Source organism: Hemiscyllium ocellatum, chromosome 8 (assembly GCF_020745735.1).
Source record: "Hemiscyllium ocellatum isolate sHemOce1 chromosome 8, sHemOce1.pat.X.cur, whole genome shotgun sequence".
Classification (NCBI taxonomy): Eukaryota; Metazoa; Chordata; class Chondrichthyes; order Orectolobiformes; family Hemiscylliidae; genus Hemiscyllium; species Hemiscyllium ocellatum.
Genome location: NC_083408.1, coordinates 115853921 through 115879275, shown reverse-complemented (window position 1 = coordinate 115879275; position 25355 = coordinate 115853921). Strand labels below are relative to the sequence as shown.

The window sequence follows — 25355 nt, the reverse complement described above, 5'->3', positions numbered from 1 at the left end:
ATTCAATGATGCCTGTGCTGCCATCCCTACTCCACCCCTTCTATGCCATCTACACCGAACTCAACCAATATCGACGTTGCTGATCTTCAGGTGATATCTTTACTACTGGGCTGAACCTCCCCCATCACTGCCTGTGCTGGATCAACTAATGTCAGAGTCATGTCTCTTGCCACTGGACCACCTTGTTGATGTCACTGTAATACTCTTCTGCCACTGCTTCACCACCGCCAAACCCAAACAACAAAGAACTCAATAATCCGAAGGCACCATCTTTAGCCGCTGGGCCTACCACCACCTCTGCCAATGTAGCAGCCGCCCATTCTGATGCTCGCCGTGGAAAAGTAAGTCAGGGCTTGCTTGAGGTCCGTGCTAGGCCTATGTGAGGTCAATGCACTGGGCCCTCTTAAGGTCTGCACTGAGCCCACTCAAGCTCCATGCTGTGCCAGGTCAAGTCCACTACGTGCTCGCTTGAGGTCTGTGCACTGGGCCCAAGCTTTTGGTTTGCTTGAAGTCTGGGCTCATGCAAGGTCCACGCTGGGGCCATTTGAGGCCTGTGAAGGGCTTTCGCTGTCACCAATGCCATCCAGGCTCAGGTCAAGAGGTGTTTAAAGGTATAGAGAGAGAAAAACATAAGTAGAGAAAGATAAAAGAAACAAAAGAGCCCTATTCTGATGCAACCTAGCTCACAGTCAGAGCTACCAGACCTGCCGGGTTTTGCCAGCAATTTCTATTCAGAACTGCAGCATCCACTTATTTAAGTAAAGATAATATTTCATTGCAGGCAGTTTAGAGGAATTTCACTAAGATGATTCTCTATATGGAACAATTGTCTTATGAGCAAAGGTTAAACAGGCTGGGACTCTTCTCACTGGAGTTTAGAAGCATGAGAGATAATCTCATTGAAACTTATCGGATTCTTAAGGGGCCTGACAAGATAAATGCCGAGAGCATGTTTCCTCCCATGCAAGCGTAGCGGACCAAAGGGTGTAGAATAAAGACGCACCAGCTGAAGACTGACATGAGGAGGAATTTATTCTCAGTGTAGTTATATAGCATAGAAACAGGTTTTTAGCTCACAATATCTTTGCAGACCAAGAAATACGAAACTAATCCCATTTACCTGCACATAGCCAACTGTGCACTAACATTTTAAGTGCTCATTCAGATTCTTCAAAAATGTTACAAGAGTACATGCCTCCATCACCCTCTCAGGCACCCTGTGGATCTTCTCTAAACCACTTAGTCCTCATCTTAGACTTATGACCTCATTTTAGAGAGATCTACAATATGGAAAGATTCTCATGATCTATCCTACCTATGCCTCTCATAATTTTGTAAAACACAATCAGATCTTCTTGCAGCCGTTGCTCCAAGGAAAAGTCTGTCCTCGTAACTGAGACTTTACATTCCAAGCAACATCCCGGTGAATCTCCTCTGCACCCTTTCCAATGCAATCACATTCCCTCTGTTTTGGAGGCTTGAGTGTCTTTGGAACTCCTTGTTACAAAGAACTATGGCGGTCGATTCCTTGTGTACATTTAAGGCTCAGCTAGAAATCATTGGGTAATGGGAAAAGGCTGGAAAGTGGATGTAAGGATTGTCAATCAACCATGACCCTATTGAATGATGCTAGGAGAAAGTGAGGTGCTGAAGATCAAAGTTGAGAGTGTGCTGCTGGAAAAGCACAGCAGGAAAGGCAGCATCCGAGGAGCAGGAGAACTGACCTTTCAGGCAAGAGCCCTTTATTAGGCATTCCAAAATGTCGATTGTCCTGTTCCTCAGATGCTGCTTGACCTGCTGGGCTTTTACAGCAACACACTCTGGAGCATATTGAACGATGCAGCAGGATCGAGGGGTCAAAATCGTTTTGCACAGAACATAGAAAAATACAGCGCAGTACAGGCCCTTTGGTCCTCGATGTTGCGCTGGCCCAAGCCCATCTAACCTACACTAGCCCACTATCCTCCATATGCCTATCCAATGCCCATTCAAATACCCATTAAGAGGGAGAGTCCACGACTGCTACTGGCTGGGCATTCCATGAACTCACGGCTCGCTGAGTAAAGAATCTACCCCTAACATCTGTCCTATACCTACCACCCCTTAATTTAAAGCTATGCCCCCTCGTAATAGCTAACTCCATATGTGGAAACATCTGTCCTATACCTATCACCCCTTAACTTAAAGCTATAAGTTTTACGGCGGACAAAGAAAGTACAGTGAAATTTCATGTGAATGAACATAAAATGGTATGACCCTATTTAGAATTTGCACAACTTTAAACATCTCCACTCCAAGGCACATAAATATGGGCTTATTCAAACTTTCCCTCATACATTAACCTTTGTGTTCCAATTCTTCTGGACATAAGACCTTCAAGGTTTTCTTGATAAGTGAGTAAAGGACCTGAAAAAAAAGTCAATAGTTTTAGGGCACTCTCAGGGTAAGTTGCTGTGCACTGCCCCACGTGTGTCCATTTCCCACCTCTCCTCCCACGTGGTGCCATTGTATCCAGTGGCAAATGTCTGCCACCTTCCGCGTTGTCGGCCTCTTCGATTGGCCATCCGTTTGTCCAATCAGATCAGACCTCGTCGGTATTGCCGCACGTGGGCAGGCCCCGCCAAACCGTCAACTCGTGCGCCCACGCCCCCTTCGCCAGCTCCAATAAAACGCGTCCTTTGTTTGGATTGGTCGGAATCGTCCGTTGGCCCCCACCCCCAACCACGTGCCGAAAAGCGTTGACGCCAGGGGCTGGAAGATCACTAGTCGCCCATCGGCGGCATCGTTGCCCCACGAGAGCGCCGCCGAAACGCGACGTCTGATTGGCTAATGTCCGCTTACATCATCCCGCACGTGACCATCCGGAGAAACGCGGCGTTCCTATTGGCCAGAGGGGTGAGAAGCGGGAAATCAAAATGGCGGCACTATTTGAATAAAAGGCTCGAGCAGGGCAAACGGACAGCTGCCCGTCGCCCTCAGCTCGGTCGTGGCCGTTACTCGGCGCAATGGCGGCCCATTCCTTGGCCGTCGGTATCGACTTGGGCACCACCTACTCGTGCGTCGGCGTCTTTCAGCACGGCAAGGTGGAGATCATCGCCAACGACCAGGGGAACCGCACCACCCCGAGCTACGTGGCCTTCAACGACACGGAGCGGCTGATCGGCGACCCCGCCAAGAACCAGGTGGCCATGAACCCCACCAACACCGTCTTCGACGCCAAGAGGCTCATCGGCCGCAACTTCGACGACACGACGGTACAGACCGACATCAAGCACTGGCCCTTTACCGGTGAGTCGGCAGCAGGTGACTGAAGCGGCTTTGGCCAACAACAACCTGCTGCGTTCACATCGCGCCTGGGCAAACAATCTTCACTTACACGTGGCTTTATCCTCTCACCTGTATGGCCATAGTAAAGCCTTTACCAACACCTGCATTTATGTAGTGCTTTATAGGACTAACAACCAGCCACATTGATATAGCGCCTAGACACCCTTAGAACTGACCTCGCGCCCTGACCGCCCCACGCATTGTTCAAACTTCTTGGAAACCTCTCCTCCCCCCATTGACATAGCGCCTTTTACATATTATCAGTCATCTACACTGATACAGTACCTTTTACACCATTGAAGTTCTACTTGACACCTAAGTCTGGAAGATATTCAGGTAAATAGCTAAAAGTTTGGTTTAAAGAAAGGCAGGAAGGAGGAGTGTGAGGTAAGGACAGTGCATTAAGGTTATACCAGAGCTTAGGACCCTATGCAACTCAGGTCTTAGTCTCCATTGGACAGTGATAATAATTGGAAATGCTCCAGACGGTACAATTACTGGAGTGTGGAGATCTGAGTTTATTTCCTAAACAGATTAGGAGAGACAGAAGCAGTGGCTGGAAGTGAGAACACAGATAATTGTTTTTAAAACAAAGAAAATTTGTTGGACCAGGAGCCTGAATAGATTAGCAGACATAGGAACTGATAAAGTGAACAGGCAGTGTCTGTTTGAATTTCCACCCATGTCAGAATCCATTCGGGCTGAACATTAAATTAAAGGTAAAGTATGGCATGGACTTAAGGCTTGTCTGAGACTGCACAAGGAGTATTATGTATGTTTTAAATCTCATCTATGGAAACATAGACTAATATAATAGTTCAAAGTTTGGGAGAAGATTTGTTGCAAACATTTCGTCCCCTTTCTAGGTGACATCCTCAGTGCTTGGGAGCCTCCTGTGAAGTGCTTCTGTGATGTTTCCTCCGGTATACAAGGTATTCACCAAAAACGGATACCCATGCAATTTCATCAACAGATGCCTAAGGGAAAGACAACGGAATGAGGACATGCCGCAACCCAAAGGACTAACCACACTACCATACATCAGTAGCATTTCCGAACTGACAGCCAGACTACTGCGACCACTAGGACTCATAACAGCACACAAACCAACAGCCACTCTCAGACAACAACTCACCAGGACAAAGGACCAGATATCCAGCATGAGCAAAACCAACGTAGTGTACAAGATCCCATGCAAGGACTGCACAAAACACTACATAGGACAAACAGGAAGACAGCTAACAACCTGCATCCATGAACACCAACTAGCCACGAAACAACACGACCAGCTATCCTTAGTAGCCACACACGCAGATGACAAACAACATGAATTCGACTGGGACAACACTACTATTATAGGACAAGCCAAACAGAGAACAGCCAGGGAATTCCTAGAGGCATAGAATCTGTGGATGAGTGCTATCAACAAACACGTTGACCTGGACCCAATATACTGGTCACTGCAGCAGACAGTAACTGACAACCGGAAGCGGCAGAGACAAGCCACTATAAATGCCGGAGGAAACATCACAGAAGCGCTTCACAGGAGGCTCCCAAGCACTGAGGATGTCACCTAGAAAGGGGACGAAACGTTTGCAACAAAATCTCCCAGCTCGGCGAACAGAACCACAACTTAGACAATAGGTGCAGGAGTAGGCCATTCTGCCCTTCGAGCCTGCACCACCATTCAATAAGATCATGGCTGATAATCCTTAATCAGTATCCTGTTCCTGCCTTATCTCCAAAACCCTTGATTCCACAATCCTTGAGAGCTCTATCCAACTTTCTTAAATTAATCCAGAGACTGGGCCTCCACTGCCCTCTGGGGCAGAGCATTCCACACAGCCACCACTCTCTGGGTGAAGAAGTTTCTCCTCATCTGTCCTAAATGGTCTACCCTGTATTTTTAAGCTGTGTCCTCTGGTTCGGCACTCACCCATCAGTGGAAACATGTTTCCAGAGTGTCCAATCCTTTAATAATCTTATGTCTCAATCAGATCCTCTGTCTTCTAAACTCAAGGGTATACAAGCCCAGTTGCTCCAGTCTTTCAGTGTAAGGTAGTCCTGCCATTCCAGGAATTGACCTTGTGAACCTACGCTGCACTCCCTCAATAGCCAGAATGTCTTTCCTCAAATTTGGAGACCAGAACTGCACACAGTACTCCAGGTGTGGTCTCACCAGGGCCCTGTACAGCTGCAGAAGAACCTCTTTGCTTCTATACTCAATCCCTCTTGTTATGAAGGTCAGCATGCTATTAGCCTTCTTCACTACCTGCTGTACCTGCATGCTTACCTTCATTGACTGATGTACAAAAACACCCAGATCTCTTTGTACTGCCGCTTTATCTAAATTGATTCCATTTGGGTAGTAATCTGCCTTCCTGTTATCCAAGTGGATAACCACACATTTATCCACATTAAACTGCATCTGACCACTCACTTAACCTGTCCAAGTCACCCTGTAATCTCCTAACATCCTCCTCACATTTCACCATGCCACCCAGCATAGTATCATCAGCAAATTTGCTAATGTTATTACTAATACCATCTTCTATATCATTAACATATATTGTAAAAAGCTGTGGTCCCAGCACTGATCCCTGTGGTACCTCACTGGTCACTGCCTACCATTCCGAAATGGAGCCATTTATCACTAACCTCCTATGTGGGACTTTATCAAAAGCTTTCTGAAAGTCCAGGAACACTACATCTACTGGATCTCCCTCATCCATCTTCAGAGTTACATCCTCAAAATTCCAGAAGCTTAGTCAAGCATGATTTCCCCTTCATGCTGACTCTGACCAATCCTGTTACTAATGTCCAGAGGTGTCGTAATTTCATCCTTTTATAATAGACTCCAGCATCTTTCCCACCACTGAGGTCAGACTAACTGGTCTATAATTTCCTGCTTTCTCTCTCCCACCTTTCTTAAAAAGTGGTACAGCATTATCCTCCCTCCAATCCACAGGAACTGATCCTGAATCTATTGAAGTCTGAAAAATAATCACCAATGCATCCACGATTTCTCAAGCCACCTCCTTCAGTACCCTGGGATGTAGACCATCAGGCCCTGGGGACTTATCACCCTTCAGACAAAACAGTCTCTCCAACACCAATTCCTGGCAAATATAAATTTCCTTCAGCCACTGTTACCTCAGGGAGATTGCTTCTGTCTTCCCCAGTGAACACAGATCTGAAGTACCAAATCAGTTCTTCTGCCATTTCTTTATTCCCTGTAATATATTCCCCTATTTCTGTCTTCAAGGTCCCAATTTTAGTCTTAACCATTTTTTTGCCTTTCACATACCTAAAAAAGCTTTTACTATCCTCCTTTATATTATTGGCCAGTTTACCTTCGTACCTAATTTTTTCTCTTGATATTTCCTTCTTAGTAATCCTCTGTTCTTTAAAAGCTTCCCAGTCCTCTGTTTTCCCACTTATCTTTGTATTATACTTTTTTTCTTTTAACTTTTTGTTTCTTAATTTCCCTCATCAGCCACAGCCACCCATGCCTCCTCCTAGGAGTTACCATAGATTTGATCTCCTTTTATGTGTATTTTGTTACAAGCTAGTAAAAAGTATTGTATTCTGTCCAACTTTGGTGTCATCTTAAAACACAAAAATGAACCAAAACATGAAATATAAAGACAGAAAAATAAAGTTCAACTTTTCAGTCCATGTCAAGTGCTTAGCCATGGACTGGCACATACAGCCATGGGTCCCACCTCATATTCCATGATGTTACCATAAGTCCTCACTGGACCTTGCCAATGCAGCTGCCACCAGTCCAACAACGGCCCAAACTAGAATCTATCACCACCGCCAAGAATCTGTTCCAGGCCCACCTTGCTGATGCAGCTGCTGCCTTTGCTGCTGTGTCTTGTACAAGGCCCACCTGGAACCGAAGGGTCTGTTTCCATGCTGTATATCTGACTCAAACTCCCCACCATCTCCAGGAGTCTGTGCTCAATGTAGATGTTGTGGGGAGTCCAACTCATGGCTGCTGGGCTAACCTTGCTAACCACTGAGAACCCAAGCTTGCCTCTAATGCTGCCACAAGTCTGCATTGGGCTCTGAACAAGTGCGACAGAGGTTTACTAAAGTAAGTCTTGGGATGGTAGGCTGGTTTTATGAAGAGATTGAAAGGATGAGCAGTGATTTACAGAATTACAAAACTCCCAAAGGGTATGACAGAGGATGTAACTAATGTGGTTCCTGGCTTGTGATTCTAGGATCAGGAGGACAGTACAATCTCAGTATAAGGGGCAGGCTATTTAGGACTTGCATGAAGAGGAATCCCTTTGGAGGGTGGTGAAACTTGAATTCTGTACCCCAGAGGAAGCTCTGTTATAGAGTGGGTTCAAGACAGATGTTGATAGACTTATGAATACTAGCAACATCAAAGAGAATGGAGATGATGTAAGGAAGTGGGGTTGGCAAGATGATCAAACCACTTGAATAGAGGAGGTTCAACTGACTGGTGTATCCCTGTAACAATGTACACCCTCTGACTTATTCGGTTAATGGTAGGGCAGGTGGACAGGTTGGTGAAAAAGGCATTTGGCATGTTTGCTGTTGTTGATCAGAACATTGAGTTTAGGAATTGGGAGTCACATTGAGGCCACACTTAGAATGTTGTGTACAATCTTGGTTGCCCTTCTACAGGAAGGATGTTGTTAAATTTGAAATGGTGCAGAAAAGAATTTTGCTGGGACTGGAGGATTTGAGTTATAAGGAGTGGTTGAATAGGCTATGGGTATTTTCTGTGGTGCTTTAGAAGCTGAGGGATGACCTTATCAAGCTTTATAAATCATGAGGAGCATGGATAGAGTGAATAGACAGTGTCTTTCCCAGTGTGGGGGAGTCCAAAACTGGAGAATATGGGTTTAGGTGAGATGGGAAACATATTAAAGGGACCTGAGGGACAACTTTTATGTAGAAGGTGGTATGTATGGAATGAGCTGCCAGAGGAAGTCATGAAGATAGGTACAATTGTAATGTTTGAAAGGCATCCAGATGGGTACAGGAATAGAAAGGTTTAGAGGGATATGGGCTAAATACTGGCAATGGGACTAGGTCAGATTGGGATGTCTGGTCAGCATAGATGAGTCAGACTGAAGGGTCTGTTTTGTGCTGATTCAGTGACTCTTTTTTTTTTAAAAGTGCATGTCTTTTTGGTGGTATTATGAAATGTAGCTGACCACTTGCTGAGATACTTCAGGGAAAGGTGGTGGCTTAGTAATGATGTCCTAGGACCATAATCCAAAACTCTAGGTTGCTTCTCAAGCAGAAGGTGATATTTAAATACAAATTTTAAAAAGCTGGGAATAGAGAGCGAGCACTATGCTGACCATGTACCCATAGTGGGTTGTGATTTAAAGTCATCTGGTTCACAAATGTCCTTTTTTTAGGGAAGGAAATCTCCCAATATTGCTTGGTCTGGTCAACATGTGACTCCAGAACCACAGCAATGCACTTGACTTCCAATTGCCCTCTGGCAATAAATACTGACCTAGCCAGTGACACAATCGTCTGAGAATGTATAATTTTTAAAAAATTTCTGACACTAATCTGCAGCTTCCGAAGCCTGATCAATGATTTTCTTAGATGCCTAACTTGGTGTCAAACTTTTATAGAGGGGCAAGTAGCCATGTCTTTAAGGGCTGCCTTTTTCCCTTGCAGTTGCTCCATGGAGTTTGAGTTGAATGAAGTGGTGCAGCACCCTGGACTGCCAGAGCGCATGTGTCATGAAATCAAGTGATTCTGTAAAGAGTAGGGGCACACTTAAGAGAAATCAGAATGGCAAAAAGGTGATATGAGATGATCTTGGCAGAAAAAGGTTATGAATAATCCAAAGAGATTCTACAAGTACATTAAGGGCAACGAGAAAGAATGGAGCCCTTTTTTAAAGATCAACAAAGCTGTCTGTGGAACCACAGGAGATGTGTGATACTAAACAAATATTTAGCCTCTGCTGTACTGTGGCAGAAGACATGGAAGCTAGTGAACTCCAAAAAATATCTGATGAAAACCGTCCACATTATAGTGTTGGAAAATTTAAAAAGCAGAAGGACCCTGTCAGATATTTGCATCACCTACAGCCATGGGTGAGGTGCCAGAAGATTGGAAGGTGGCTAATGTGTTTATTTAAAGCTGCAAGGAAAAGCCAGGGATAAGTTGTTGGAAAGGATTCTGAGACAGGGTTTGCATGGATTTGGAGAGGCAAAGACTGATTCAGGGCAGTCAGCATAGCTTTCTAAGTGGGGAATTGTCTCACTAACTTGATTGCACTTTTGAGGATTCTCCTGCTCCTTGGTTAGAGCATAAGTGTGGCACAGTACAGGCCCTTTGGCCCTCTATGTTGTGCCGGCCTTTTATCCTACTAAAATCAGACTAACTGACATTCCCTTTGTCTTACTATCATCCATATACCTGTCCATAAGTTGCTTAAATATCTCCAATGTAGCTGACTCTACTACCATTGCTGGCAATGCATTCCACATACACCTCACTCTCTGTGTAAATAACCTACCTACCCCAGGTTGCCATTTATCTGAATGACTTGATAATAACTGGGAAGACCAAAAAAGACATCTTCCATAAACATTCCTCCAATCACCTTAAAATGTCCCCTTGTGTTAGACATTTCTGCCATGGGAAGTCTCTGGCTATCCACTCTATCTATGCCTCACTTCACCATAGAATCTCTACAATGTGGAAACCGGCCACTAAGCCAACAATTCCATACTGACTCTCTGTGTAACCCACCCAGACCCAATCCCTTCTTCTTCTACACTTACCCCTAATGCACCTTACTTATACATCCCTGAATACTATGGGCAATTTGGTGTGGCCAATTCACCTAACCTGCACATCTTTGGATTGTGGGAGAAGACCAGATAAAACCCATGTTGACATGGGTAGAATGTGCAAACTCCACATACAGTCACCCGAAGCTGGAATCGAACCAGGGTCCCTGGTGCTGAGGCTGCACTGCTAATCACTGAGCCACCATGCTGCCCTAGTATAGCTTGTACACCTTTATCAAGTCATATCTCATCAGGATGCTTCCTAACCTGCTGTGCTTTTCCAGTGCCACACTTTTTTGACTTTTGAGGATGTGATCAAAATAGATGATGGCAGAGCAATAGGTATTGTCTACATGGACTTTAGCAAGACCTTTTGACAAGGTTCTGAGTGGTAGACTGGTTAGTAAAGTTAGATCACCTGGGATCTTGGGGGCCAGTCAATCAGCTACAAAATTACTTTGAAGGTAGGTGACAGGTGATGAAGAAGGTTATCTCCAGGTACAGCAGGATTTTGATTAGCTGGGCTAATGGGCTGAGGAATGCCAGATGGAGTTCATTTCAGATAAATGCAAAGTATTAGATTTTGGTAAGTAATGGTAGGACCCTGGGGAGTGTTGTAGTTTTTGGCACCAGGTAGATTGCATTGACTGAGATCATTGGCCCAGGCTAACAAACCCAATCAATCAGGGAGCCCTGGACAATTACATATAACCAGGATATTGGCACCGCAGGGAGTGGAGTGTCTTGTTTACCCCTCCAACTCTTTTTGATTTTAATCTCTGCCCTCTCCTCCACTTTTTGATCGCTCAGCATTGCCCTTTCTCAAAGGGACAATGCTTGTCACTGGCTATTCATATGTTTCCATTCTTCCTGGTGGTGGAATATAAATATAGATTTAAACACTTGTTGTTCCTCATTGGGGGGGGAGGGGGGGACAAAAAATAAATGGAACGTCCAGAATCTCATCACTTGAAGGACTGACTCTGAGCTGGCTGGCCACACCTGGTGTACTGTGCACATGTAAATTAAGGGGACAACTTCAGTTCCAGCCTCCTATGAGAAGCAGTTGGTACAGTTACCACAGATAGTAAAAGGCTTAGGCCCAAGCCTATTGGGGTAGCATTGGTTGAGAAAGATTCACCTAGATTGGCTCAACCCTTTGATTTGAAAATCGGCTGCCTCTGTGAAGTCCTAGTGAAATACCCAGGGGTTTTCAGGAGGGGCTAGGAACTTTCAAAGGGGCCAAAGCCACTTGACCTGTTAACCAAGAAGCAATTCAATTTTTTTGCAGGGCCCACCATGTGCCATTTTAACTTGCAAACAAAAGTAGAGGCAGAAATCAGGAGGCTGGAGAGCGAAAGAAAATCATCAGTGCAATTTGCTAAATGGGCAGCACTGGTTGTACCGATTGTGAGCCTGACAACTCAGTTCACCTTTGAGGATTTTAAGCAAACAGTATACAACCTTTGGCAACTGGACAAATGCATAAGTGGCGGCAGGGGGCAGTCCTTCACAAAGCTGGACATGAGACATGCCTACCTGCAATTGTGACAATGTGTAGTTCCAGAAGTATGCCACAATTAATACCCATAACTGTTTGTTTGTATCAATATGAACCTGCCATTTTTGGGGTATTATCAGCCTACATGCTTTTCCATGGAAATTTTGCAAGGGTTACCCCAGGTTGTTATTTATCTGAATGACTTGCTAATAACTGGGAAGACCAATAAAGAGCACTTGAAGAGCTTGGACATAATACTTAAACGTTTCACCAAGGTAGACGTATGTCATAGAAGGGAAAAATGTGTTTCTGGAGCCCCAAGTAACCTGCCGGGTTACAGACTGGGTTAAGGGTGATCAAAGGTGCTCTGGCTCCCACATCTGTACTGGAGCTCGGGTTTTTTTGGGTTAGTGAATTATTACAGGAAATTCATGTGCAACCTGACTTCCATCTTGGCACTTTAACACCGACTTTGAAAAAGCGTTTACTTTGGAAATGATTACGTAGCCAAGAAGTAGCCTTTAAGAAAGTGAAAAAGCAACTATCATCTAAGGTGTTGGTCCACTAAGGTGTTGGGCGGCACGGTGGCACAGTGGTTAGCACTGCTGTCTCACAGCGCCTGAGACCCGGGTTCAATTCCCGACTCAGGCGACTGACTGTGTGGAGTTTGCACGTTCTCCCCGTGTCTGCGTGGGTTTCCTCTGGGTGCTCCGGTTTCCTCCCACAGCCCAAAGATGTGCGGGTCAGGTGAATTGGCCATGCTAAATTGCCCGTAGTGTTAGGTAAGGGGTAAATGTAGGGTATGGGTGGGTTGCACTTCGGCGGGTCGGTGTGGACTTGTTGGGCCGAAGGGCCTGTTTCCACACTGTAAGTAATCTAATCTAATCTATCCTTGACATACAATGCTTTCCATACTGAAGCTGGGTAGCATTTGCTCACCTGGAGTCCAATAGAGAGGAATATCCTATAGTGTATGCTGCTTGGATTTTGGCTGGTGCTGAATGCACATAGACCCAGATAGAGAAGGAAAGTTTCACTGTCAACTTTGAGGAAATTCACCCAATACATTTATGGGTGTGAATTTGTCATAGTCACAGATCACAAACCCCTGCTAGGGCTACTTAAGGAAGACAAGGCAGTGCTGCTCATAGCTTCAAGTTGAAATCAGTGGTGCCTCTTATTCTCTGTGTGTCCAAGTATGAACACTGTCTAGGAAGCCAAGTGGCAAATGCAGATGCCTTGAACTGCCTCTCTAGCAAATATTCTACCAACAGCGCCTCACTGGAAGAATCCATTCTGATTTAAACTTTATGGGCACCCTTCCTGTTGTCACTGACAATATTCAACTGGCCGCAATGACATCCTGTCCTGGCAAAATTAAAACTGGTGATAATGGGGAAGCAGGAGGGCCATCACAACCAGCAGTGAAACCTTTCAGGACCCAGTGAGACCGGATCACCATGAAGGATGGCATATTACTATGGGGAGCAAGTGTGATTGCCCTGAGCAAAGATCACTGCCAGACACTGACTGAACTCCACCATGGTAACCCAGAAGCTTCCAGTATGAAGATGTTGGGGAAAAAGTTGTCTGGTTGGATGCTAACATAGCTGCATTGGTGGGGCAGTGCCCAAAGACAAATTGACTCCACTGGCACCCCCACACTTGTGGTAATAGCTGGGTAAACCCTGGACTTGGTTTCATTGAGCCCATGGGGGGATGGGCATAGTGTTCCTGGTCATTGTGGATGCTCATTCAAACTGGTTGGACTTGCTTAGAGTTAATTAGTCAAACTCAACAATGATATTTGAAAAGCTGAGGATCATTTGTGCTACATGGATTCCCAGATGCAATGGCCATGGACAGTGGGTCACTGTTTACCAGCAGGGAATTTGAGTATTTCCTCAAGTTGAATAGCATTCTTCACACACACGAATGGTTCCATACCATCTATCATCCAATGGTCTGGCAGAAAGAGCACTCCAAATATAATATTGAAGGCAGAAATAGCCTACAGCATCACTTGATACCAAACTGTCCTGGTTCCTGTGATTTTATAGGAGAATCCTCAACCCCCCACCCCATGCAACTACAGGGATAGCTACAGCAGACTTGCTGATGGGGAGAAGATGCTACATGAGGTTAAACCTGACATGGGGTGGGTAGGTAGGTGAAATGGCAGCAGGAATGCCAACACAGGCCACATGCTTCCTCTAAGCAAGGTACACCATTTACTTCAGGTGATGAAATTTGATGCCAGAACTATGGAAATAGCCCTGTATGGGTACAAGGTGAGGATGATGTGAGGTCAGGTCCTGTGACCTACAAGGTTTGCATGGGTGAGGCAGTCCTGAACAAACATGTGGATCACCTGAAAGCTGCTACCTCACAAACAGGGCAAGAGCAAAACATACCTGGCCCATTGGAATAGCCAGAATGCCTGTCAGAAACTGTGGGTTTTTCCCCTTCCATCTAGTTGCGAGGAAACCTCCGGAGTCTGAGATGGATGTAGCCTCAATACCATTTCTGCTGGAAGAGGAGGAGGAAACACTCCTGAGATGCTCCAGATCCAAGAAACAAGCTACTGTAAAATAATGCACCGGCTATGTTAGAGTCTGCATTGAGAAACTGGACCTGGAGTGCACATGTGGCAGGAAAAGCAGAGAAAGACCGGGTTTACATCCCCCAGACTTAGTAGGGGAGGGATATAGTGATTGGAACCAGGTGGATTTCATTGACTGATCCTTGATTGGGGTTGCTCGCCTGGGCCAATCAGGGAACCCTGGGCAATGTGAATATTCTGTTTTATATCTCAAATTCCTCACTTGAGGGACTGACTTCTGGCTGGCCATAGCCAGTGTAATTTGTGCATGTAAATAAAGGGTTATTTGGCAATTGGATACCAATGCAGTTATATCTGTTTTTGAAACAAATTTAGGGATTCGGGTGCATGGTTCCTTCAAAGTGACAAGTGGACCAGAGTGGTGAAGGCATTTGTGTGTGTCTGATTGCCTTGCTGTAGGACAGCTATTTAAATTGGAAAGTCTGCAAAAGTGTATGGCTCAGGTGTTAAGGAGAGGCTGGAACTGTTTTCCCTGGAGCATAGGATGTTGAGGAGTCTTCTTTTTTGTAGAGGTTTATATATTTAATTAGAGGTCTAGGTAAGGTAAATAGCAAAGGTATAGTGGGGAGTTCAAAACTGGAGGGCATAATTTTAAGTCAGAGGGGCAAATATTAAAAGGAATGTAAAGAAGTGTTTGTGTCTGAAGCTACTCTGCTGAATATGATTCTCTACAACAAGAGCACAAAGTACATTACACCATATTCAACTATTGATTCTTGGTCCAACTTTCTACACCATATAAGTGCCTCCATTTTATCAGACATCTTATGGCATGGTAACATTCCAATGATATTGCACCTTTTAACTGGTATTCTGAGCTTGAAAGTACATGTCATAACTGATCATACTCTTTCTCTCTCTGTTTCTTCTCCCAACTCGATGCTTTCCTTGCTTCCAGAAACCATTTATGCTAAGTTGAATACTTGATTAGCACTCAACCTCTTGGACAAAAGTTAAACCTTTTTTTTAATTTCCTTTCACAAATAACCAGTATAGAAAAGACCCTTTGGCCAAATAAGTCTGTATTGACAAAAACTTCTCTAAATCTACACTAATCCCTCATTCCAGTACTTGAATGTTTGTAGCATTAAGTTTTTAAAAAGTGGGGTTTCCTACCTCAAGCACTCTTCCAGATGTGTATTTCAGATTCACACCACCCTTTTTGTAAAAAAAAATCCTCCGATCCCCTCTAAATCTCCTGTCTTTCACTTTAAAATTATGCCTGTTTTTGTTATTTACAGTTCATCTAAGGGAGCAGCTGCTTTCTATCCACCTACCAATGACCCTCAACCTTTATATGCCTTAATCAGATAACCCCTCAACCTTCTCTACTGAAAACAAAACAACCTGAGTTTATCCTCCTCTCTTCATGGCTAAACTAAAGCAACCTGGGCAGCTTCTGCAATTCAATGACAAATTACAAGGTCTCCATCATACTGAAACTGAATCTGAGCTGGTGCCCTACTTCCATACAATGATATTCAGCACCAAGGAGAGCTGAACCTAATGTGGAACCAGAAATGTAAAATCCCTTCATTCCACACACCATCCTGGTAAATCTCCTCCACTCCCTCCAGTGCAATCATCCTGCTTATAGTGCAGAGTCCAGAATTGCACACAATACTCCAGCTGTGACCTAACCAAATTTTACTACAGCTCCAACATGACCAGCCTGCTCTTAATTTAGTCTGTGTCAAAACTGATGAAAGCATGCCTTCTTAGCTACCCTGTTAACCTGTCCTGCTACTTTCAGGGATCTCTGGATAAACACCCCAAGATCCCTCTGTTCCTCCGAATTTCCTCATGTGATTCTATTCATTGAGTACACTCTTGCTATTTTTTCCAAAAGTACTTCATTTCAATTTTATCACAGTAAAATTCCATCTGCATCCTCCTGTAACCTAAGACCTCTTTTCCTTGCTGTCAACTCCCAGCCAATCTTCATGTCATCTGCAAACTTGCTTATCATTCCCCTGATTTGCAATTTTTAAAAATATATCACAAATGTAGAGGATGCAACACTGATCCTTGTGGTGCAGCCACCAGTCACAGTCTTCTTTTCAACACCTTCCATCTCCTCCCACAAAGTTAATTTTGGATCCAGCTTGTCAAGTTAGCCCAGATCCCATGTGCTTTTACCTTCTTTATCCATCTCCAAAGTGGAACATTCATCAAAAACTTGGATGAAATCCAGATAAACTACATTAACTGCAGTACCCTCATCTATACATCTGGTCACCCCAAATCAATCAAATTTGTTAGGCATGGCTTCCCTCTGACAGCCATACTGACTATCCCTGCTCAAAGTGGAAATTTAAGATTCTCTCCTTCAGAATTCTCTCCAATAATTTCCCTACCACTGATGAGACTCATTTGTCTATGTTCGTTTATCTCTACCTTTTTTTTTGTTTTTAAAAAGTGAAGCAACTTCAGCTGTCCTCCAGTCCTCTGGCACCTCTCCTGTGGCCAGAAATGAATTAAGAATTGAATCAGAGCCACTAATTTCCTTCCTCGTCTCCCACAGCAGACTGGGATGCAACTGATCCAGACCTGGATCACAGCCAAGACCACAGTCAATCCTCCTCTTCCCTCCTTGTTTGTCTTCCGTTGTCCATCTGCTTCCACTGTCCTCTCCAATTCACTTGCTCAGTTTTTCTTTTCCTCCTCCCTCAGCAATTTTAGGTTGTCTGCTGAAGTTATGAACACACTGTGATCAAAGGATAGTGATCCTTGATGAATTGCTGTGGTGCATCTAATACACAGCTGCATGGAGTACGAATCAAGCCACTTTCTCTTGGATGATATCAAGCTTTTGAATGTTTGTTGGAGCTGCACTTATCCAGACAAGTGGGGAGTATTCCATCGCACTCCTGACTTGTGGTTGTAGATGGTGTACTGGAGTTGAGCATGTTCCAAATCCACAAATCCTACCTCTAGAAGGACAAGGGCAGCAGATGCATTGGATCATCATCTGCACGTTTTCCTCCAAGGCACACACCATCCTGATTAGAAATATATTGGTATTTCTTCAGTGGTGCTGGAGCAAAATCCTGGACCTCCCTCCTTGAACACTGTGGCTGTATTTATAGTGGATCACTAAGGCATCTCACCATCATCTTCTCCAAGGCAATTACGAATTGACAGTAAATGTTGGCCTAGCCTACGACGCCCACACGAACCATATAACGAAAAGCAAAGTTCTCGTTACTTTGGTGAAAATTTTGAAATTGTGTATGTAAAGATACAGTTAAGATCTTTTTTTTTCTTTAATCTTGGCCTCCAATCAGGATTTGGCTATAGGAACTATAACATTAAAATTAATTTATGCAACACACAAGGATTTTGTCAAATGCTGAGTCTATAAGGAATTTAGCTAGATGCAGACACTTTAGTCATATATACAGTTTTAATATGGAGCTATAAGGTGATGCACACTGTGGAGGGTCTTAAAACTGGAATGGAACTTTAGGCCAATGGCCAGATGCTAAAGGTTGTGTACAAATTGAAAGATCTGCGTGCAAATAAATAATTCCCTAAAAGAGTAAATGCTGTTATAAAAGATCCGAAGAGATGTCAGATGTGGATTGAATGAGTAAAAGGACTCTTCTTCACTGGCTGTTAAAAAAAAACACAAGTTAGACCAGCCACTGAGAAATGAAGAAAAAGGATTACTTTTCTTATGTACAGAGTTCTTAGATGGGATGCTTTGAGACAATCTATTTGGAATAGGCTGTTCTTTCAAGGAGAAAATGTTCTACTATTAAAACTGACAATGAAGAATATAGGATGGTGAGATTCATTTTGGATTGCTGAAAGACCTTTAACACAATTGGCCAAATTACATTAGGCATGAGTAGGGAGTGCTAACTGGACGGAGCTGTTAGCAGGTAACTCCACATTTGACATGGAATTGTTTAAAGACGATCAGAATTCGGGACCGGCTTGCTCCAGTAAGGAGGAAGGACAAGGATGGGACTAAGGGATCCTTGGACAACGAGGGAGATTGTGAACTTAATCAAAAGGAAAAAAAAGTACATGTAAGGTTTAGGAAGCTCAAATTGAAATGGGCCTATGAGGAATATAAAGAAAGTGGAAAAGAACTTGAGCAGAGAATTAGGAGAGCAAGAATGGGGCTTGAAATGACCTTGGCAAGTAGGGTTAAAGAGAATCCCAAGGCATCCTGTACATGTGTTTAAAAACAAGATAACTAGGAAGAAGGTAGGACCACTCACGGATAAATGAGGGAACTTGTGCTTGGAGGCAGGGGATGTGTGTGAGATCAGAAATAAGGACTTTGTATTGGTATTCACCCAGGAGTAGGAAATGGAGGATAGTGAGATTAGTGTGGAGCCTGATAATATGCTAGGGCATTTTGAGATCAAGAAAGAAGTGGTGTTGGAGCTCTTGAAGAGCATTAAGGTGAATAAGTTCCCAGGGCCGAATGGTATTTACCGCAAATTGAGAGAGGAGATTGCTGGGCCCTTGACCAAGATCTTTTGTGTCCTCACTAGCAACTGGAGAGGTTCTTGAGGACTGTCAAGTAGCTAATGGTGTTCCTCTGTTCAAGAAGGGAATCAGGGACAATTCAGGAAACTATAGACCAATGAGTCTCACATCAGTGGTTGGCAAGCTTTTGGAAAGAATCCTTAAGGATAGGATTTATGCTCATTTGAAAAAGCATGGTCTAATTAGGGATAGTCAGCATGGCTTTGTGCAGGGCAGATCATGTCTTACTAACCTGATTGAATTTTTCAAGGAGGTGGTGAAGATGCTCGATGAGGGTAGAGCAGTGGATATTGTCTACATGGATTTTAGTATAGCTTTTCACATGGTCACTCATAAAAGGTTCATCCAAAAGAATAAGGTGCATGGGATCCACATTGACTTGGCTGCTTGGCTTCATAGTTGGCTTGTCCATAGAAGGCAGAGAACAGTGTGAAATAGTGTTTTTCTGGCTGGAGGTCAGTGACTAGCAGTGTTCTGCAGAAGTCTGTACTCTTATATATATGACTTGGATGACTATTACCAAGGTGGGAGGGCTCTTTGCTGGCAGCCAGCAGAGAAAGGGCAAACAGAGTTTAATCTAGATAAGTGCAAAGTGATGCACTTTGGGCGATCAAATATTAAGGAAAAGTGTATAACTAATGACAGAATTCTGAACTGCATTGATGCACAGAAGGATCTAGTGGTTCAAGTCCATAACCCCCTAAAAGTGGCCATGCAAGTAGATAGGGTGGCAAAGAAGGCATATGGCAAGCTTGTCTATCGAGTACAAAGGTCATAATGTCATGTTGCAGCTTTATAAGACTTTGGTTAGGCCACACTTAGAATATTGCATTCAATTCTAGCTGCCACATTACAGGAATGATATAGAGACTCAGGAAAGGCTTATGCTAGAGACAATGATTCTCCTACTCCTCAGATGCTGCCTGACCTGCTGTGCTTTTCCAGTACCACACTCTCGACTCTATTAGGATGCTGCCTGGATTAAAGGGTATGAGCTATAAGTAGAGGCTAGAAAAACTCTGGTTGTTTCCTCTGGAGTGGCAGAGGCTGAGGGGAGACTTGATAGAAGTTTATAAAATTGAGATACATAGGGTTGATGGTCAGGATCTTTTTCACGGAGCTGAAATGTCTAATACTAGAGGGCATTCATCTAAGGTGAGGGGAAAGTTTTTCTGCACAGAGTGGTAGGATTCTGGGTGGTGCTGGCAGATACGATAACGGTATTTAAGGGGCTTTGAGATAAGCACGTGAGTATGCAAGCATTGGAGGGATGTGGACTGAAGGAAGGCAGAAGGGATCCATTTAATTTGGTGTCATGTTCGGCACACCATCGTGGTCCAAAGGGCCCATTCCTGTGCTGTACAGTTCTATATTCTAAATTGCTATTTCTTTCCTGTAGGTATCTAGTCTCTGGGGACCAGAAAAGAGAGAATGTTAGATACAATAACTTTAGCTTCCTTGCAAACATGCGCGGATGGTTAAGATTGAAAGGGCAGGTCTGGAATTTGTCTTACCGCTTGTCATGGCGTCATTGTTATAGATTCATGCAGCATGGAAACAGACCCTTTGTTCCAACCATGTTCCAAAACTAAACCTCCCATGCTTTGTCCATATTCCACCAAACCTTTCTTATTTATGAACTTATCCAAATATCTTTTAAATGTTGAAACTGTACCTGCATCCACCAATTTCGCAAGCAGTTCATTCCACACACAAACCGCGCTATATGTGAAAGAAAATTGTCCCTCATGTCCTTTTGAAATATTTCTTCTCTCACCTTTAAAAAATATGCCCCCTAGTTTTGAACTTGCCTTGAGAAAGGATCCTTGTCATTAAATCCATCTATGTCCCTCATTATTTTAAAAACCTCAGTAAGGTCACCCTTCAACCTCTTATGCTCCATTGAAAAAAGTCCTAGCCTGAGGGGAAGGTATTTGACTTTGGCAGATTACAGCTAGAGTCATAGAATCCATACAGTGTGGAAACAGGCCCCGAGGCCCAACAAGTCCACACCAACCCTCTGAAGAGTAACCCACCCAATCCCATTTCCCTACCCTATTATTCTACATTTACCTTGAACTAACACATCCCTGAACACTATGGGTAATTTAGCATGGTCAATATACCTAAATTGCACACCTTTGGATTGTGGGCGGAAACTGGAGCACTCGGAAAGCACCCACGTAGACACAGAGAATGTGCAAACTCCACACAGACAGTTGCCCAAGGCTGGAATTGAACCCAGGTCCCTGGCACTGTGAGGCAGCAGTGCTAACCACTGAGCCACCATGCCACCATAAGCTGTTCTTAAGAAATGGAAAAACAGTGTGTCATTTGATATTTCACTTATTAGAAGATGTCTTTGTTCATTTTTTCACAGTCATTAATGAGGGAGGGAAACCCAAAGTTCAGGTGGAGTACAAAGGAGAAATGAAGACTTTCTTTGCTGAGGAGATTTCCTCCATGGTGCTAACAAAAATGAAGGAGATTGCAGAAGCATACCTAGGTACTCCTGTGAGGAATGCTGTAATCACAGTGCCGGCTTATTTTAATGATAGCCAAAGACAAGCCACCAAAGATGCTGGAACCATTGCTGCTTTAAATGTGCTGAGGATAATCAATGAACCTACTGCAGCTGCTATTGCTTATGGACTAGACAAAGTAGGATCCGGTGAACATAACGTCCTCATCTTTGACCTGGGAGGTGGAACATTTGATGTTTCTGTTCTTACCATTGAGGATGGTATCTTTGAAGTCAAGTCCACTGCTGGAGATACTCACTTGGGAGGAGAAGATTTTGACAATCGCATGGTGAGCCATTTCATGGAAGAATTTAAAAGGAAATTTAAGAAAGATATGTCTCAGAACAAGCGAGCTGTAAGACGTCTGCGTACAGCTTGTGAGCGTGCCAAGAGGACCCTATCCTCAAGTACACAAGCTAGCCTTGAAATTGACTCATTGTATGAAGGGATTGATCTCTATACATCTATCACCAGGGCCCGGTTTGAGGAATTGAACAATGATCTCTTCCGAGCCACACTTGAACCTGTTGAGAAAGCCCTTCGTGATGCCAAGATCGATAAGTCGCGGATTCAGGATATTGTTCTTGTGGGTGGCTCCACAAGAATCCCTAAAATTCAGAAACTGCTTCAAGAGTTGTTCAACGGGAAAGAGCTGAACAAGAGTATCAATCCAGATGAAGCTGTAGCTTATGGTGCAGCTGTCCAAGCAGCCATTTTAACAGGTGACAAGTCTGAAAATGTGCAAGACCTGTTGCTGTTGGATGTTACTCCACTATCTTTAGGTATTGAAACAGCTGGTGGTGTCATGACTTCTCTCATCAAACGAAACACGACTATCCCCACCAAGCAGACTCAGATCTTCACTACGTATTCAGATAACCAAACCAGTGTCCTTGTTCAAGTTTATGAAGGTGAGCGGGCAATGACCAAAGATAACAATCTGCTTGGCAAGTTTGCCCTTTCTAATATCCCACCAGCCCCCCGTGGTGTACCACAAATTGAGGTGACCTTTGACATTGATGCCAATGGTATCCTGAATGTTTCAGCTGTCGACAAGAGCACAGGCCGAGAAAATAAGATCACAATTACTAATGATAAGGGGCGGCTGAACAAAGATGAAATAGAGCGCATGGTGCAGGACGCAGAGCGCTACAAGACTGAAGATGATTCTAACCGTCAAAGAGTGGGTGTCAAAAATGCCCTAGAGTCCTATGTGTATGCCATGAAGCAGGCTGTACAAGATGAGAAATTGAAAGACAAAATTACTGACCAGGAAAGGAGCAGTATCCTTGCAAAATGTCAGGAGGTTCTAACTTGGCTAGAAAGAAACCAGACAGCAGAGAAGGAAGAATTTGAGCACCAGCAGAAGGAGCTGGAGAAAGTCTGCAAGCCAGTAGCTAAATTCTTTCGATGTCCCTGTGCTGGGGTGCCTGGAGGAGCTGGCAGTACCTCAGAACCTGGCAATGCCAGTGGACCCACGATTGAAGAAGTTGACTGAGTGACATGGGTCAGAGAAAATTGAAGACAGTCTACTCAGAGTTATGGACTGCTGCTTGGTTTCTAGATTACTTCAGTATTTCAGAAGAAAGATGTGATGACATGTTGGCGACTACACGCTACTCAATTGTTTATTACCTTTTACAGTGTAAACTTTCATAGAAGCATTAGCTTATTGTCGATTCTAAACTAAAGCTTATGACCCAATTATGATCTAGGTCACCCACTGTGTTTCTTTTAATTAACAACAGGGTTCTTTGCAAACTCAAAACATGGGCTTATTGTAATGAAATTTGCTCAACTATCAAATAGGGAGAGTATAGATCAGGGAAGAATGAATACAAGCAATACAGATCCACAAACCCACACCATCTTTAGCTGGGATCTGTCCTTAACAAAATATGGAGTGTGTGAACATGTTTTGGGGAAGCATGTATATAACAAAAAAGAATTCTATACTTATCAGTCACAATTTGACTGATCTTCAGTGATGTAATACTTTGCTTCTACACTGTTTCCACTACTGGGGAGGAGGTACTGCAGCCTTTTCATTGAGAGAGTGGGGATCATTGGTATGATATAGACTTTCTGTATTCCTGTAAGTGGAGGAAATACATCCATTCTGTATTACTGGGGAGCATTAAACTGCAGCCTTTCTAAGGTGGATGGACTTTGAACTGTGGACTTCTATATTACAAAAGATTTCATGGATATTTTGACTTCACTATATCCCCTTGTTCACGCCTGTCCCCTCCACTGGCCAAACTCTTGATTCCCAATCCTCATCTACCCAGCCCACGCCCTGACCATGATTTCTCCATCCAACTGTCGTACCCTTCCTTCCCAAACTAGCATCCAGTTGGAAGCCTCTCAATCGACACTCTCCACCACAGCTCTGGCTAGTTGACACCACTCACATTTATGATGCTCATTCATCCTCTAATCAAAGACTTTTTCCATATTGCAGTTGCTGCTGATAGATTCTCCAGTAATTGTGAAAGAGAAAATGCCTCTGATTGGAAGGAGCTGATCTTTGTGAAATTTTCCAGATATATTTTAAATAATGGCTTAGCAAGCCACACAGCATTGGCCCCTTTACAGCATTTTCTTTTATTTTAGATTTTTAGAATCTGCAGTAGTCTGCTTTTTGCTTAACAAAACATGAGTTCTTTTTGTCATGCATTTTCATTCATTGCGTTTAACCCATGTGTGAAATGTTTTAATGAAAAACAACAAAAAAATAAAGACAACCTTCACTCACTGCAGTCTGGAGCAGTTTCTACAGCTGTATGGATTTGATAGGACCTTATGTAATTAAAGTTATGATCCCAGCTCTGGTAATACTGGACAAATCAGAACCCAGAATGAGTGAGATCACTTTTTTAAGTTGGTTAATGTGTTGTTTAGTTACTTAGAAACATATTTGCATGAGGTTGCAGATTTTTTAAAGAGAAAATAAAAATTCACAAAAGAAATAAACAAATATATGTATGAGAGAGAGGAGACAGAAATAAAGTTTCAACCAACATCGTCTGTTACAGAGACTTAATTCCAAAGAAATACAGCTCCTGCATCAGCTTCTTAAATGAAATGTTTAACTGACTTCCCCAGTTTCTTTTTCATGAATTATTGAGAAAATATTTTGATTCCTTTACAAATCTGCTGGCATGAGCCTCTCATAATTCTGATGGATGAACATTTAATTCTAACAGTTTGAAGATTCCCATCAAAACTCTCCTGGCTTGTTAAGTCCCACAAACTAGAAAGTCTGCTGGGGTGACTAGTTCACCAAAACTGACTTGATTCTCCTGCTGGAAGAAACCATTTTCCATTGTGAACTGAGCTCTGGATTTTAAACATTTAAACCTGATATTCATAAGTTAAAAGGCAACTAATTGCCTTAATACTTTGCTTGTCATATACTTAACAGTAGTCCACCAACACAACAGTGATCCTATCAGGCATTGCTTTCTTGGAACTGTTCCAAATTGACATTTTAGCCAATAAGCAAAAGCCTTCACACAGCTGACACACATTCACGTGTCTCTATTTTGAAATCAAAATCCCAAAAGATACATAATGCATCTTTCATCACATATTTCACCACCCTGAGGAAAAAATAAGATATCCTTAAGATTAGATTACTTACAGTGTGGAAACAGGCCCCTTTGGGCCAACAAGTCCACACCGACCTGCAACCCACTCATACCCCTAACCTAACACTACAGGCAATTTAGCATAGCCAATTCACCTGACCCGCACATCTTTGGACTGTGGGAGGAAACCCACACGGACACGGTGACAACGTGCAAACTCCACATAGTCAATCACCTGAGGCGGGAATTGAACCCAGGTCTCTGGCGCTGTGAGGCAGCAGTGCTAACCACTGTGCCACCCACAAAGCATGTTCAGTTTCAAACAAAATGTTTGTCTTAACACTGTTTCTACAATACATCAACATTTTAAAAAAATTACGTTTCCATTACAGCCATATCCTATGTAAAATGAGTTTGATCACAGCATTCAGTTTCTTTCATGCTGGTCCCTGATAAAGCATGTGCTAAAATATT

General features: G+C 43.5%; 1 protein-coding gene across 2 annotated transcripts; it reads left to right on the top strand.

Annotated features, from left to right (window-relative positions):
• Window positions 1-3005: 3005 nt before the first annotated feature.
• LOC132818442 (heat shock-related 70 kDa protein 2-like) lies at window positions 3006-22786 on the top strand. 2 transcript variants are annotated; one of them, XM_060829506.1, is made up of 3 exons: window positions 3006-3288; window positions 21147-22571; window positions 22629-22786. In XM_060829506.1, exons 1-3 carry the CDS (start codon window positions 3006-3008, stop codon window positions 22784-22786), a joined length of 1866 nt encoding a protein of 621 aa, XP_060685489.1. The 2 variants fall into 2 exon arrangements, with proteins under 2 accessions (XP_060685489.1, XP_060685488.1); XM_060829505.1 differs by having other exon boundaries at window positions 21147-22786.
• The last annotated feature ends 2569 nt before the right edge of the window (window positions 22787-25355 follow it).